The sequence below is a fragment of the Triturus cristatus genome, chromosome 7 (assembly GCF_964204655.1).
Source record: "Triturus cristatus chromosome 7, aTriCri1.1, whole genome shotgun sequence".
Classification (NCBI taxonomy): domain Eukaryota; kingdom Metazoa; phylum Chordata; class Amphibia; order Caudata; family Salamandridae; genus Triturus; species Triturus cristatus.
Genome location: NC_140590.1, coordinates 20,707,336 through 20,723,650, shown reverse-complemented (window position 1 = coordinate 20,723,650; position 16,315 = coordinate 20,707,336). Strand labels below are relative to the sequence as shown.

The following is a 16,315-nucleotide window of genomic DNA, read 5'->3' as shown; positions in this document are numbered from 1 at the left end:
TTAGCTGTGTTTCTCTTCTCACTCTACCCTTTCCCCTTCTTCTGGGATATAACTTTGCTGACAGTAGCAGTGTTAGATACTGTGGTTCAGGAAAGACTGCCTTCAGTCTCAGCAGGGTCTAGTAGAACATGGAGCTAACATCCAGGGCCGCTAGCACAGCATCTCAGTAGAATCACTTACATGTGTGTTATTGAACAGCAAAGCACACAGCCCCAGGTCCAGATTAGAACTTATGAAGACATGGATATGGATCAAGTCAAGGCATGTTCCTCACATCTAATCTTTAAGATGCAGGAAGGAATGAAAGAAGTTGTTGAGCATACAACAGTATTGCTGTCCTGAGACTCTTACTCCCTCCACACAGCAGAGTGACCCGGACTTGGTGGACCTTCTCAATGTGTCACTCGGCGTCAGTACTGGCCATGGACCGAGCTTGAATGTCTCATCATTCTGCTGTAAGTCTTGCAGCTTTGAAACTTACATATGTGGCAGCCGTGCCTGAGAGGGTTTGAGTTACTTATGATGTTGACACAGAGGAGAAAGGGCTTCTAGGTCTATCAATCCTTTGATAGTTGTTTCGTCCGATGCCCGTACCATTATTTCCAAACTATCTTGAGAACTGTGATTAGTTATCACCAAAGAAATAGCATAAGATTGGAACTTTACCAGTAGGAAGGATTGGCAGAAGGAGGGAGAGATTTGACTGTAGGTGAAACAAGTTCATTATTGAAGAGCCAATGTGATACGAAAAAAAGGTGGACACTATTAGTCATGCTGAGATAAAACCGGTATATTACAAGCAGAATCTGTTCAATGTATTAGACTGGGTTGTTGCAGGGATTCTGCTTAGAAACAGAACTATGCCTGGGGCCACAGAACATCAGTATGTCGGTAGTGAGTCACCATACCACTTCAGTACCTCCGAACCCAAATAAAGACTAGCTCATAGTGCCGCACCTGCTCCCAACCTTTACAGAGTAACAGGTAATTAACAGGTAATTTGGCTCTCCAGAACACAGACTCTAGACCCTTTCAGGCATCCCAGTAGCAGGCCATCACCTTTCGTTAGCTCACTCATACGTATCCACAATGCACAGAAAAGAGACATGAGGCAAGCTTACAATATTTATTGAAACTATTGTGCTCTATTTTACAATAGCTGCTCTGCAATTAAAAGACATTTGCAAGTAACAAATGTGATTAGCATAATTAACAAACTGTAGTCAATGAAAAGGCCTGTCATATTGGAAGACAGTTGTGCCTAAACCTACCCTCACTATAGAAGCACAGTCATATATTTGGGATAGCTGGCGCTTGTGTGGGACCCCATCCCTAGCATACATAGGAAGCTATTTTACATCCCAGGCAGCAGAGCTCTTTCTCGTCTCAGAACCTTTGCATGTTGTGAATGTGTCCTCTCTGTTTTCAGAATGACAAATTTCAGTTTTTATGATAAGATTTATCTGACCACAGAGCAAAGACAGCACCGTTTTCTTTTGGACCTTGTAGGACATTTTCACTAAACATTCTCAGCAGAAGAACTGAATAAGAAAACATGTACAGATTATTTCTAAATTTAATGAATAGCACACAAACAAGCCTGTTCACGCAAAGCCAGCATACAACCTTTTAGAAATACACAGCAGGGGTATTCAATGTATCAGAGAGGGTCGTACATAGTTTCAGCCGTATGATCTATTCAATGTATCAGAGAGAGTCATTCATGGTATCAGCCATAGGAGGTATTCAATGTGTCCGAATGTCATGCATAGTATCAGCCGTAGGATCATTTCAACATATCAGAGAGGGCCGTACAGAGTATCAGCCGTACGAGGTATTCAATGTATCAGAGAGAGTCATTCATGGTATCAGCCATAGGAAGTATTCAGTTCATCAAAGAGGGTCAGCTGCGTAAATGTTGGATTCAGTTCTGGGGCCTGTGAGGAAGAAACAAAAGAGAGCATGAAGACACTTCTCGGCCCAAGTTTGGGGTTAGTAAAGAGCTTAGAACATCATTATAGGGTCCATATGTTCTTTAGCAATTAATTAACCATATTGTGATAGGAGGGCCCAGCTACCCTTTGAACACCATGTACTTGCAAGGTTTTAAATGCATTTTTTTACATTCTTAACTTTGTGTCCTTGTAGGCTGAGTGGAAGTGAGGGGAAGTATAGACTATAGAGGCACTGTTGCATGTCTTCAGACTCTACATGTCCAGAGTGTGGTTTTGAGTGCTCCTGTAATCAGACTGCTTGTTCTCCAGGCAAAATTCCTCTTTCCCTGGAGTTTGAGGGGACTCTGTAACCTGAATGTTCTCAATGATCTGCATGTGCACATTTTTATTTTGTCAGGTTTTAATCGGATATCATGCTGAATAAAACTCCTGAAGGTGTCTACATTTCCCTCCATTATAGATTAAGGATCTTAGATGGGTATAATAATTATAACAAAACCTGTGCCCACCAGAATCCTTACTAGGTGATGGCTTTGCGAGCTTCTCCGCTACAATTTCCAATGCAGTCGATGAGAGGTAAAACCCTCTCAATGTCACTAAGTTCTTTGTTTTCCTCTTGGGAGGCAGCCTGAAGCAGTTGCATGTTCCTGCTCCCATTAGCTACTGCTCCTGTATGCAGTTATCCTGTTCTTGTCTAGGAAGACCACACAGCTGGTCCCCCGGCAGTGCTCACTTTTCGGAAAGTGATGTCAGTTTATTAAGACCACCCCATGCGAGTTTAACTTCCATCCTCAAATTCCACATTCCTGCTACAGATGCTAAGGGCAGATCCTTTTCAGCCTTTACCATCAGTTTGTGATGTAAGTTACCCCCTCCTCTGCAGACTGAGGATGACTTTGAGTGGTTTAGAAAAACTTTAATCTGAACTACTTTCCAACAGAGGATTTCCGCTAATGTTTTCAAGCAACTAGGAATGCTCAGTTGTTTCTTATGTCTGTGCAGTTGGGTATGGTAGGGAAACTGCCTATACTCTATAGTCTATATACTCAACACATGCATAGGATCATATCCTAAATATTGAAAAAGAATATTTTTCCCACAGTAGTAATTGGTGTAACAGAGGGGGTGGAGGCCTTGCAAAGAACCCTGAGGGACCCCAGGCCCTCACACTGCCACCTAGACCCCACCGTCCCATGTTCATGTACCTATCCACTAAAACCAAAGCCTGCTGAGTCAATAGTCATTAGTGTGACACAGACTTTTTCAAAGAGACCAACATGCAGAGAGGCAGAGGGCATACTAGAAGCAGTTTCCTGTGTTATTAATGTAAACAATGGGAGTTGTGGGGGCAACTGTCAGCGTCCCTGGCATCATATAACTTGAATCAGTGCAGCCAGTGGAGGCTCGCCAAGGGAGTGCTGCGGGCGGGGAGGGGCACGGTGGGGGGTAGAAGACTCAGACTTACGACGAACAGAACTCAGAGTAGCCTGACTCTGAGTCTTGTACTTCGCAGGTCCGAGTCTACTACCCCCCACCCTAGACCTCCCCCGCCTCACCACCCCACAGCACTCCCTTGGCGAGCCGCCACTCAGTGCAGCCCTTGAGAAGAGTCTTTAGGGAGTTGAAAGGAATATAACGATGGACATGCAATCCATTCAACAAGACGTGAAGCATAAACTCACTGACTAACTATTGATATAGAGCATCGGACAACTTGAGGGGTCTCCTGGTTTTGTCATCTTCACTACCTTCATCGCTTAATTAAATCTGGATTTCATTCTTTTCTTCTCATTTTCAATTTCCTTGCTCTGTATTGTAATTTTTACAGAACAAAAGTGTACTTGGTGAGATGCTGCCCACAAGGAACTGGAGCAGAAACACTGTTTGATGGCATGACCTCGGAGATAAGTGGCCTGGGTTCAAATCCCAGCTACAAGTTCACCAATTTTTGTGATCCTGGGAAAATTAAGGGACATTGATGTACATTGGTTTCTATATAAATATGTATATATATATTTTTTTTGTTTTCTATAGCATGGACCAGACCCAGGGTAGGGTATCAGAGCACTTTACAATGGGAGCACAGTACGAATGAGACAGTTAGCAAAGCATAGCATACAAAGAATCAACATAACATGTTTTGATAAAGTTCAAAGGGTTGTAGCATAGTTCTGTGCCCTATGCACAGGTCGAGAGGCAAGGGTATCCTTATTGGGATAGAGGATTCAAGTTTGAAGATGTGGAACTGGAGTGTAGAACTGGAAGGGTCCATGTGAGAGTTTATGGGAGGAATTTACACATCAGGAATGATTTTGCTTCCCTTTTGAATAGGGGAGTAGAAGGGATTTTTCTGATGTATGCGGGAAGCGAGTTCCATATTCTTGGTGCTGCTCCAGAGAATTCTCTGTCGTAGATTTTTTTCTTGCTGAAACATAAGGGTTTCAGGAGTAGATTATCGGTGCTCCTTGAGTGTCTAAATCCCCCAAATTGGGTACGTTTTTGGGTTAGGTACTGGGGGGGAATTGTGGTGTAGCGCTTTGTGAGTGATGCATGCCATTTTTAGGTGGATGCGAGCTTCATAAGGTAGTCAGTTGAGTGCTTTCAGGTGTGGCGATATGTGGTCATATTTCCTGGATCCAGTTAGGAGTCTTGCTGCGGCGTTGAGACAGGCTTTTAATGGGGCGGTTGAAATTTTGGGTAGCCCCAAGAGGGTGGTGCATCCGTTCTCCAGCCTTGAGATGACTAAGGACTGAACTGCATATTTGAGGTCCGGGTTCTTGATGAAAGGTTTCATTTTTCTAAGATAGCTGAGGTGAAAGCGTGCGTTTTTAGCTAACAGGTTAATGTGTGTTTGCATGTTAAGGTTCTTATCTAGGGTAATTCCAAGTGATTTGGTAGAGTCCACCAAGGTTGGCTTGCAATTTAGAGCAGTGATCAGCTTTGTCCATTCCTTTGTCTCCTGGGAATTATTGGGGGGGGGGGGAGGGAGATTAGGAGAAATTCCGTTTTTTGCTAATTCAGCTTGAGGAAGTTGGTCGAAAGCCAGTGGACAGTCTTTTCGAGTGCTAGATTCATCTTCTTTATGTCTTCTATGAAGGAAATCTTGAATGACACTGAAAAGTTCCTTGGAGTTGGTGGAGTTGGCCAGGATTTTGTTGTGGATGAAGTTCCTCTTGGTGGCTCTGATCTGGTTGTGGTAGTCCGTCATGGCGTCCATGTAGGTGGTGTGGTTTTCAGTTGTCTTGGTGTTTCTCCAGTTCTTTTCCAGGTGTCTGCAGGTGCATCTGGCTTCTTGGGGAGTGGTGGTGAACCAGGCGGCTTTCCTGGGGCATTGTCTATCGGGGTTAGGTAGTGGGGCGAACTCGTCTGTGCAGTTGTAGATCCAGGTGTGGAGTTCTCTGACTGCGTCGTTTGCGTCGGGTGCCCAGGTGTGGTTGTCATTGGTGAGTGTGGAGTTAAGTTGCTCGTCAGTAACCTTGCTCCAGTTCCTTTGTGGTGGGCGTGGGGCTGGTTTGGGTGCCTTGGGTTTGCTGATGGCGAAGTGTATGCAGTGGTGGTTAGTCCATGTCGGCTGCGTTGTGTGGCTGAATTGGACGTGGTTTCCTGCCGCGAAGATGGGGTCGAGGGCGTGTCCTGCTCTGTGGCTCAGTGTGTTGACTAGTTGTTTAAGTCCGATGCTGGCGAGGTTGTCATGAAGAAAAGTGGAGTTGGGGTCGCTGGGGTTGTTGAGGTGAAAGTTCAGGTCTCCAATGAGTATGTAGTTTGTTGAGGCGATGGCGTGGGGTGTGATGAAGTCAGTGATGGTGGTGGCGAAGGGTGTTCAGGGGCCGGGGGGTCTGTAGATGAGGATTCCTCGGAGTGTGGCTTTGGGGGCGGTCTGGATCTGGAAGTGCAGGTGTTCAGCAGAGGGGAAGGTTTCGCTGGAGGTGGTGAGGCGGAGGCTGCTCTTGTGGGCAATGGCGAGGCCCCCTCCTGGGTGGTTGGGGCAGTCTTTCCTCTGGATCTTGTATCCGTCTGAGATGGCAGTGCTGATGTTGGGGGCGGAGGATGCGTTGGTCCATGTCTCTGTGAAGAAGGCGATGTCAGAAAAGAGAGAGTCGAATAGGTTCCAGATTTCCATGGCGTGTTTGTGTACGGTGCGTACGTTGAGGAGGAAGCATTTTAGGGTGTCGGCGGTGTTGAAGCCCGGGCTGGCGGTGAGGGTCTGGTGGCAGTGGAGGCAGGAGAACTGGCCGTGGGTCGTGTTCAGCGAGGCCTGTTGGCATTCTCTAAGTCTACCAGGGTTGAGTGCAAGGAGGGTGGTAGTGTTGTAGCGATGGGTAGTGGGAGGTCCAGGGTTTCTGGTAGTTACAACGGGCGTGTCACGGACGGGTGCAGATAGGCTTGCCGCACCGGCGACGTCCCCGCTGCATGCGTCTGCTGCGCGACACTGCAGCAGCTCAGCAGCTGCCGTTAAGAAGGGGAGGTGGGAGGGAGGAGAGGCTGGGAGGCAGGAACGGGGGAAATCAGGGGGGGGGAGGGGCTGCAGGGGCAGCAGCGGTGAAAGGCGAAAGGAACAGGCAGGCACGAAAAAATAAAAACAGTGGTGGATTTAGAGCAAGACACAGATGGGCACAATAACAGTGGCCCAACAGGGAACAAATTAAGAAAAAAACGGCTGAGAAAGGTTATGGTGGTTGAAGGCAGTCTGGTCCCAGTTGGAGCGGGCAGCAGGTGCAGGAGCGGGCAGCAGCCTCGAACCTCCCGAGGAGGAGGCCGGGGTCTGGAGGCAAGAGACGGGACAGCGGAGCTGCGGGGAGAGGGTGGACCCAGACCGAGGGTCTCTGGAAAACTGGTGATGCCGAAAGGTGATTCAGGTTGAGGCACTTAGGGCAAAAATACCAGTCACATCTTTTTAAGTAAAAATGAGCAAGGCTCCTTTCAGGAAACAGGGCAGAGGTCGACTCTCCTTTACAAAATATTTGGAGAAATCCGGAACCAGATCATGAATTTTACAACAGAGGGCTTGGATTGGATATCTCTTCCACCGAAATAAAAATTCCGCCACATCCAATGTGATTTATATTTTGGTGGACCGGATATCCGCCACCGTTGTGACAGAGTAACCCGTCCAGCAGGATCTAAATCAGACCCATAGTTTTTCAATAAAATTAGCTAGTAATGCTTAGGTTTTTGAGATTATTTTGAGAGGGAAGACATTGAACATTTAGATACTTGAGTATCCGCCATGATACCCTAAAGCATTACTTTTCAGCATCAGCAAATCATTTATGTGCACATGAAGCACTTAGATTTATAATTGTTTCAGGCAACGCAGCAATAAAACTTGCAGTGCTGCGCTGCGTGAAAGTTGAGAGGGCAGGAATGCACCATATCTCTCAAATTACGACACATTCCTGTCCTCTGCTTCGACTGGCGCACTCAGGGCATCCTAGCGCCGAAGCAGGAACGCTAGCGCTGTGGTGCAAGTAGGCCTCTGTTGCAGGCAGGATTGTTTTTTTGTGTAGAAAGCACAAAGGCTTTTTACCACTCTCTAAGTGTATTGCAGAACGCAGCATGCTTAGAAAGAGGAAACAATGAGGAGAAATAAAGATATTTCTCCTCGTTGCACCTTACTTGTGAAGGGGAAGTATTTTGATTCATTCCTAAATTTATCAGTCTTCTTAAATCTGGGATTGCGGCAAAATCCAACGAGGGTCCTTGCATGCTGAGAAATCACTATGCAGTGGTCTGGCATCTTGTGAGGGGTGTCAGTTTGTGACCAAGACCGGGTCCTTAAATCTATGCCATCAGGTAATGGGGTTGGATCATCCCTTGGGGGTATTCTTGGCTCCACACCTACACAAACTCTAGGTCGGGTTAGCATCATAGGAGTATGCTCAATTACTGCTTGGTTTATAGGCCTGCATTTATACATTGTTTTAGCACCATGGTAGAACTATATCTACTATTCACGCTTTTAGTGCTTGTAATCACATGTGTCTGCTTCTGCCTATTAATCATTGCAGCACCGTGTATTCTATAGAAGAAGAATGTTGGTTCAATGAATATATGAAAACGTCCCACTGTGTATTCTCTGTATACTTCTCTGAGAACAGGTGAGCATGAGTGACTGAGCGAAGGGTTCTGTACTGTTTCTACAATTCCTGAGGGGTCAGAGTTGTCTTGTTCGGTGGTTGCTGGAAACTGTTCGCTCCCTGGTAGGTTAGGGGGGCTTACAGTGACAATGTGAGTTAGGTGGTCTGTAGGCCAACATATCCTGCGGGGATGTCCGAAATCAGGCTCTTGGTTTATATTGTCCAAATAATGCACAGGTCCTACGGATTAGTAGGAACTACACAACATGGCGCCGCCAATGTTGGTTAGACACTTATTTAATGGCCAAATCTGAGTAGTTCAGTTGTGCTTTCTCAGAGACCCCTACTCACATTAAACCGGAGACGTACGTAGTGGAAAGAGGGAATCCACCTCAGCTGAGTAGGTACGTCTTATGTATTGGCTTTAGGTTTTATCAAGCTTGAAGGGTTAAAAATATTCCCATATTGTACAAACAAAATCTCAATAAATTCATTTAAATAGAAAACATTTTTTATTTTTATTTTTACAATGGCCGTTTAAGGAGAGGACGTTGAATTACAATCAGCTACTCTAAATATTTCAGAAAATTGCAGACGGCCAGTTACTATGAAACTATTGGGGAACAACCTTTACAACGCAACTTTTACAACGCACTACACTTACAACGCATTTTTTACAACGCAAAATCCATTACAACGCACTACACTTACAACGCATGACACTACAACGCATTTTTAAAAACTACCTTTACAACGCATTCCATTACAACGCGTACCATTACAATGCATAATATTACACTACACTATCCAACACTTACCCTACTGTTGCACCCCCTGGAGTTAGAATAGCAATTTTTACCCCTATACTATCCAACACTTACCCTACTGTTGCACCCCCTGGAGTTAGAATAGTAATTTTTACCCCTATACTATCCAACACTTACCCTACTGTTGCACCCCCTGGAGTTAGAATAGTAATTTTTACCCCAATACTATCCAACACTTACCCCACTGTTGCACCCCCTGGAGTTAGAATAGTAATTTTTACCCCTATACTATCCAACACTTACCCTACTGTTGCACCCCCTGGAGTTAGAATAGTAATTTTTACCCCTATACTATCCAACACTTACCCTACTGTTGCACCCCCTGGAGTTAGAATAGTAATTTTTACCCCTATACTATCCAACACTTACCCTACTGTTGCACCCCCTGGAGTTAGAATAGTAATTTTTACCCCTATACTATCCAACACTTACCCCACTGTTGCACCCCCTGGAGTTAGAATAGTAATTTTTAACCCCTATACTATCCAACACTTACCCTACTGTTGCACCCCCTGGAGTTAGAATAGTAATTTTTACCCCTATACTATCCAACACTTACCCTACTGTTGCACCCCCTGGAGTTAGAATAGTAATTTTTACCCCTATACTATCCAACACTTACCCTACTGTTGCACCCCCTGGAGTTAGAATAGTAATTTTTACCCCTATACTATCCAACACTTAACCTACTGTTGCACCCCCTGGAGTTAGAATAGTAATTTTTACCCCTATACTATCCAACACTTACCCTACTGTTGCACCCCCTGGAGTTAGAATAGTAATTTTTACCCCTATACTATCCAACACTTACCCTACTGTTGCACCCCCTGGAGTTAGAATAGTAATTTTTACCCCTATACTATCCAACACTTACCCTACTGTTGCACCCCCTGGAGTTAGAAAAGTCATTTTTACCCCTATACTATCTAATACTTACCTTAAATGCAATTTAATATTATGCGTTGTAATGGTATGCGTTGTAAAGGTAGTTTTTAAAAATGCGTTGTAGTGTCATGCGTTGTAAGTGTAGTGCGTTGTAATGGATTTTGTGTTGTAAAAAATGCGTTGTAAGTGCATGCGTTGTAAAAGTGTGCGTTGTAACGACATACATCCGAAACTATTACAACATGGCCTCCCGGCAATGGGTGGAGATGTTACCTTCGTGGTTGAGGCACACAAAGCATTCAGGACAGAGGTATTTTATTCTTGGGTTACATTCTCAGCTGTAGGCGCACGCACAAAGTAGTTTCACACTTACATTGAAGATGAGACACCAGATGAATACTTTTAATATGTGGACATAGAAGTGAAAACAGCCCACTGTGAATTCTCTGTATACTTCTCTGAGAACAACTGAGCATGAGTGACTGAGTGAAAGGTTCTGATCTATTTCCACGATTCCTGAGTGGTCAAGGTTGCCATGTTCAGTGGTTGCTAGAATCCATTCGCTCCCTGATAGGTTAGCGGGGCTTACAGTGGCACTGTGAGCTAGCTGGTCCATATGCCAACATAGCCTGTTGGTTGTCCGGAATCAGTCTTGACAACAAACCCCTAGTTTTTGTTGTCCAAACAATGCACAAATCCTACGGATTAGTAGGAAGTACACGACAATGCCCTACCACGAAAGAGTAATGCAAGGCAGTGACTTGTGATGTCTTGCGTTCCTCCAGATTACCAAGGCATGCAGGACCATGCAAGGTGGCCATGAGTGACATTGTACATCTCATTCTGGGATTTAAGGCACCCTGCATCCCCTTGCATAGTGCAAGGGCGATGCAAAACCTGGATAATCCGGGCCTGGATGCCTAAATGACAAATAATCACGGCACTCATGAACCCTTTTCTGATGCAAATGAGTGCCACATGAAAAGCTATTCCTGCTGCAGTGTGCTCCTTATTATTCGTTTGCCAGGTGTTACCACGTCAAAATGCATTTATAAAAAATATACCATAAGACAAAATTATCGGTAAAGACTATTTCCCATTTATGTGCCTATTTCTCACATTTTCCAGGGTGCTGCTCAGATATCTTGAGGTGCTGATAATAACATCACATCCCATGTGCAAATCGCCCATCTGGAGTTTGGCCTAATAAAGGAAGGGATTTTCAATCTGCCAGTGGTGTTCCTAAAATAAGCCTGAAGTATGCATTGTTCATGGATTGTTATCAGTCCACCCTTGTGCAACTTTTTTACAGGTTAAACTGCAGATTTGTACCTCAGAGTTCTTTATAATGTCGCGATACTCGCATAACACTAAAAAAAGCACAGATTTCCATGTAAACTTCCACACTGCCTCAGTGTGCCCAACACGCACTTGGCAAAGGTCACATCAATTATCCCCTCAAAAAATAAATAAATCACTGACAGAGTTTTATTCTCTTGGTTTCTGATATCTTACATTCTTTAACTGTACCTCTCAGATTTTACCACCTGCCTTCCTTTGAGTGCATCAAAGTATGCCAAACATAAAATGTTAAAGGCAGCTAACAATAAAAAATGTAGTGCATGTAAACATAAAGTGACTACCTTGGTGAGTATAGTGACCTGGGTCAGAGGGCACTAGGACCCTGGACCCGAATGATGGGGAGGGGACAGGAACCGGACACCACTTCTGGTCAGGGAGTGGGGAGGGCATTCTGCAGCCACAAAGGCAAGGGACGGACGTGCATGTGGGCACTGCGAGGACAAGAAATAATAAAGAATTGAATGTCCACCTACCTGTCCCAGCGTGATCATTGGTGAGGACATGACAACTGGCAACGACAGGTCGGATCTGTCTGAAGTCACCACCAGAAGCCCGCGCTCCCTGCAATATCCAAATGGAGCCAGGAGCCCACCCTGGTCTGCCGACCACCAAGAGGCGAAAATGCGACGTCTGGAGTCCACCCCGGTTGCAAGAAACGGAGTCAGGAACCTACCGTGGTCCATCAACCGCCAAAAGAAAGAAAACGCGAAGTCGGGAGCCCAGCCCAATTGCGAGAAAAATTGAGCCAGGAGCCCATCCTGGTCCGCGCACAAGAGCCTGCAGCGACATCAGGAGCCTAACCCGGCTGCATCATCAAACTGAGGTGAGGAGCAAGAAAAAGGGCATCTGACAGTAAAAACCCGACCGCCGACTGCAAAGAGAGTCCCAAGCCTCCTGCGTGTAGATTTCAGGCCGAAATCTCACGAGAGCTCAGCGGCCATCTTGAAGTCAGACAGCAGAGCCAATGAAAGGCTGTAAAAGACTGGACGGCCATCTTGAAGTCAGGCCATAAGAACAGATAGCGAATCTCACCCATAGAAATCTCGGTGGCCATCTTGGAGACAGGCGTGAGGACCAATAGGAGGCTAGAGAAGACCAGGCGGCCATTTTGAAGTCTGGCAAAGACTAAAACAAATAGGAAAAGAAGGAAAAAGTGAAATAAAAGGAAATTACAACAAAGGAAGCAAAAGAAGACAAAGGAAATTATAACAAATTTAAGGTGAAAGAAAGAACTAAAAGACAGCAAAGGAAGACACTGCAAACAAAAGAAGAGAAAGGCACCACAACAAAATGATGGAAGACGCAAGCGACAAGAATAGCGCAAATGCAATCTTCCACAGACTACTCCCATTCAGCCTATCAGAACCACAAATAGGCATTAAGTGGGAACGGTGGATAAGGCAATTCAAACGATACATGCGGGCTAACTGCAAGGCGTACCGGAACAAAGATTTGTTTCTAAAGTTTGTAGGTGATGAGGTTGAGGACCTGCTCATTACTTTTCCCCAAGATCAAACAGCAACATACAAGGGAATCATAAAGTGTCTTACAGACAAAGTCGAACAGCGGCAAAATGTAGATTTCGAGAGGTACACGTTCAACACCACGTGTCAACTTGCAGAGGAGTCACTCGATGATTTCGCAACCAGACTGCGAAAATTACTAACATATTGCGAGTTTGACAAGTTTGACAATGAACAAGCGATACGACTGCGCATTATTGAAGGCTGTCATTCAGTGGAATTCCGCGCAAGAATTCTAACGGAACCGTCTCGCTCGAGAAGAAATGAAATACGAAATACCAGTATTTGTAAAGCGCACAGCTACCTCCGAAGTGGTGTTCCGGCGCTGGGGGCCCTCGGGATGATTAAGCAAGCTATTGCCCAGAGTCACATGATGCTGGGCTAACCTCCCTCCGGCACCGGGGATCGAACCCTGAACCCCGTAGTACGGAGTCAGGCACCCTGGCCGCTATGCCACACCTCTTCCAAGATACTAACCATGGCCCGAGCGGAAGCCGGAGCAACAACACATGCAAGACAGATGGAACTGGGAAAGGAAAGAAATTGGAACAAGCAAACAGCGCAACTGGAAATGTCAAGAAGAGAGACAATACACCACCAACAAGAAAGAAGCAAGAAAGAACGTGCTATCGATGCAGACTTGAATTTGTGGAGAAGTGTGGCTCAATGGTTAGAGCGGCAGACCCTGATGCAGAGGTCTGGCCCGGGACCAGGGTTCAATTCCCGCCTCGGCGGGTCTTGGGCTCAATTTCCTCAGACCTGTTAATTCTCGCCTCGGTGCCTATTCTAATCATGGGACCCACTCTGCAACTCTGGGCAATAACTTGCTTAATCGCCCCAACAGCGCTGGGATGCGTGGCTTCACCTTGTGGGTGCCCAGGAGTGGACATTTTACAGGGAAAAGCCAGGAAGGGTTCCCAGCGGTATGAGTACAGCGCCTGGACACCCTAGGGTAACAGTGCGTTATACAAGTACAACACATTTACATTTACATTTCCACATACCGGCGCATGTCCGGCAATGGGCCACAGATGCAAAAAATGCAACAGAGAGAACCACTTTGCAAGCGCCTGCATGAGTCGCCAATTTAAGACTGAGCGAGGAAGGTCGGCTAAATCAAGGACAGTGACGAACAGTGACGAGCAGATACGCAAGACACATGGACACAGAGAATCACAGTCCCTCAGCTGAATCGGATGGAGCAGGCATGCCAGAGGCTGCAGAACAACTGTATCTGATGTCAGATGAACCAGCAGGAGAACACACACCAGAACACATTCATCTTGTAGAGGACATCAGATAAAGAAAACAGTGACAGTGAACATTGAAGTAGGAAGACATAACACAAGTTTCGTGTTAGATAGTGGAGCTACATTCAACATCATGTGCATGTCAGAATATGAAAAGATAAGAGTGAAACCGCCACTATCACCATCAACTGTTGATGTATTCACCTGGGGCTCCAGAAAACCAGTAGTGGACATGGGAAAGTTCACAGAGACATTAACTTACAAAGAAAGGTCAAGCAGAGAAGAAGTACATATACTACGAAATGACATTCCCGCACTATGTCTGCTCAGCTCACAACATGGGGCTCCTAGCAATGACCTATAACATGTCGGACAGACAGAAAATTCTGAGAGAGCAGCCAGCCATACTAAAAGGGCTGGCCAAACTAAAAGGAAAACAAATAACGCTGCATATCAATGAAGCGATGAAACGTGTAGCTCATCATCACCGAAGAGTGCCCCTTCATTTGCACCCACAGGTAGAGGAGCCTGCTGGCACAGGATATCATAGAGCCAGCAAAAGAGCCGACTCCTGGGTGTCTTCAATAGTAGCGGTGCCAAAGAAGAACACCTTAAAGATTCGCACATGCGTGGACATTAGAGTACCAAATACGGCAATTGAGAGGGAAAGGCACCCCGGACCTCATCTCAACGACATGATCAGTTGCCTCACTGGCGCATGCCGATTTTCAAAACTAGACCAGTGCAAAGGATACCATCAGCTGGAGCTTGACCCACAATCACAGTACATCACTACCTTCTCCACTCACATGGGCATTTTTTGCTACAAATGACTGAGTTTCGGAATATCGTCAGCAGCACAGATATTTCAAGAGATTGTAAAACAAGTAATAAGCCCGGTAAAAAACAGTTTGATCTACAGTGATGACATCCTGGTTTTCGGCCATTCAGATGAAGAACATGACAAGGCCCTACGTAAAGTCTGCAACCAGTTGGAACAAGCAGGCTTAACTTTAAATGAAGACAAGTGTGAACTGGGGAGAAATGAGCTAGTATTCTTTGGTCACATTTTCTCAAAAAAAGGCATGAGGCCAGACCGCAGCAAAGTGGAGACATTGGAAAAATCAAAGCCTCCAACAGAAGTTGCGGAAGTGAGGTCATTTCTTGGCCTAGCAAGCTACTGTGCTCGCTACATAAAAGACTTTGCCACAGTGAGTACTCCTTTACGAGATCTGACAAACAAAGCGGGGTCAGAAATTCATCTGGACACATGAATGCAATAAGGCGTTTGAGGCTATTAGACACACCGTAATGGCCGTGGATCATTTGGCCTATTTTGACCAATCACTATGCACTGAGCTGACTGTAGACGCCAGCCCGGTAGGATTGGGAGCAATCCTAGTGCAACACATGCCTGGGAGAGATTCACCAATAAAAGTTGTCGCATATGCGAGCAAAAGTTTAACTGATGTTGAAAGGGCATACTCTCAGCCAGAGAAGGAAAGCCTCACAGTGGTATGGGTGTTTGAACACTACCACATGTTCATCTACGGGAAGCCATTTACCATCGTAATGGACCATCAGTCACTAGTGACAATATATGGAAATCCTAATGCAAAGACACCGCCACGCATTGAACGATGGGGAATAAGGCTGATGGACTATGATTTCAATATCGTGCACAAGCCGGGAAAAGAACACAACCCAGCTGACTACATGTCGCGACATCCCTTTCCACAGGCACCAGAGAACATCAATGGCAGAGGAATGCCTCAATTTTGTGCTAAGGCAGAAAACTCCTGCACCCATAACAATCACAGAGCTAGAACAAGAGACAGCGAAGGATGCCACAATGCAAGCAGTGAAAAAGACAACAAGACAGCAAAGACGGAGACACATCAACAGCAACAGCACCATGGGAGAAGGAGTAAATATGGAAGAAATGCTGGCATTAAAAAATTTACACGAGAAACTCGGAGACATAAAACGGAATCCTACTACGAGGAACAAGGATAGTCATGCCAACTGCACTACGTCGGCAGACCGTACATTTGGCACATGAGTCCCACAGAAGCATGGTAGCAACAAAGAAAATGATACAGGAGAAAATATGGTTCCCAGGCCTAGATCAACAGGTGTAAACAACCATCATAAACTGCCACCTGTGCCAAGTAACAGGGCGACTAGCAAAGCCGGAACAATTACAAATGTCGGAGGTTCCAATGGCAGTGTGGACAACTTTGGCAGCAGACTTCTATGGGCCACTAGACATGGGAAATTACTTGTTAGTAATCATTGAGGAGTACTCCAGATTTCCCATAGTGCTACAAGTCTCGTCAACATCAGCACACGCGACGTTGCAAATCCTAGCTGACATTTTTGCAGACTGGCGTTCCCCACAAACAATAAAGACAGACAACCGTCCTCCTTTCTCAG

At 45.6% G+C, this 16,315-nt stretch overlaps 1 protein-coding gene across 1 annotated transcript in view; it reads right to left on the bottom strand.

Moving 5' to 3' along the window:
- Nucleotides 1-1,112: 1,112 nt before the first annotated feature.
- LOC146808707 (uncharacterized) overlaps nt 1,113-16,315 on the bottom strand; it is a 170,911-nt gene continuing 155,708 nt past the window's right edge. Inside the window, exon 8 of the mRNA XM_085615519.1 lies at nt 1,113-1,937. Coding sequence (XP_085471645.1) covers nt 1,925-1,937 — 13 coding nt within the window. The 3' untranslated portion in view covers nt 1,113-1,924. The remainder of the gene's footprint in view (nt 1,938-16,315) is intronic.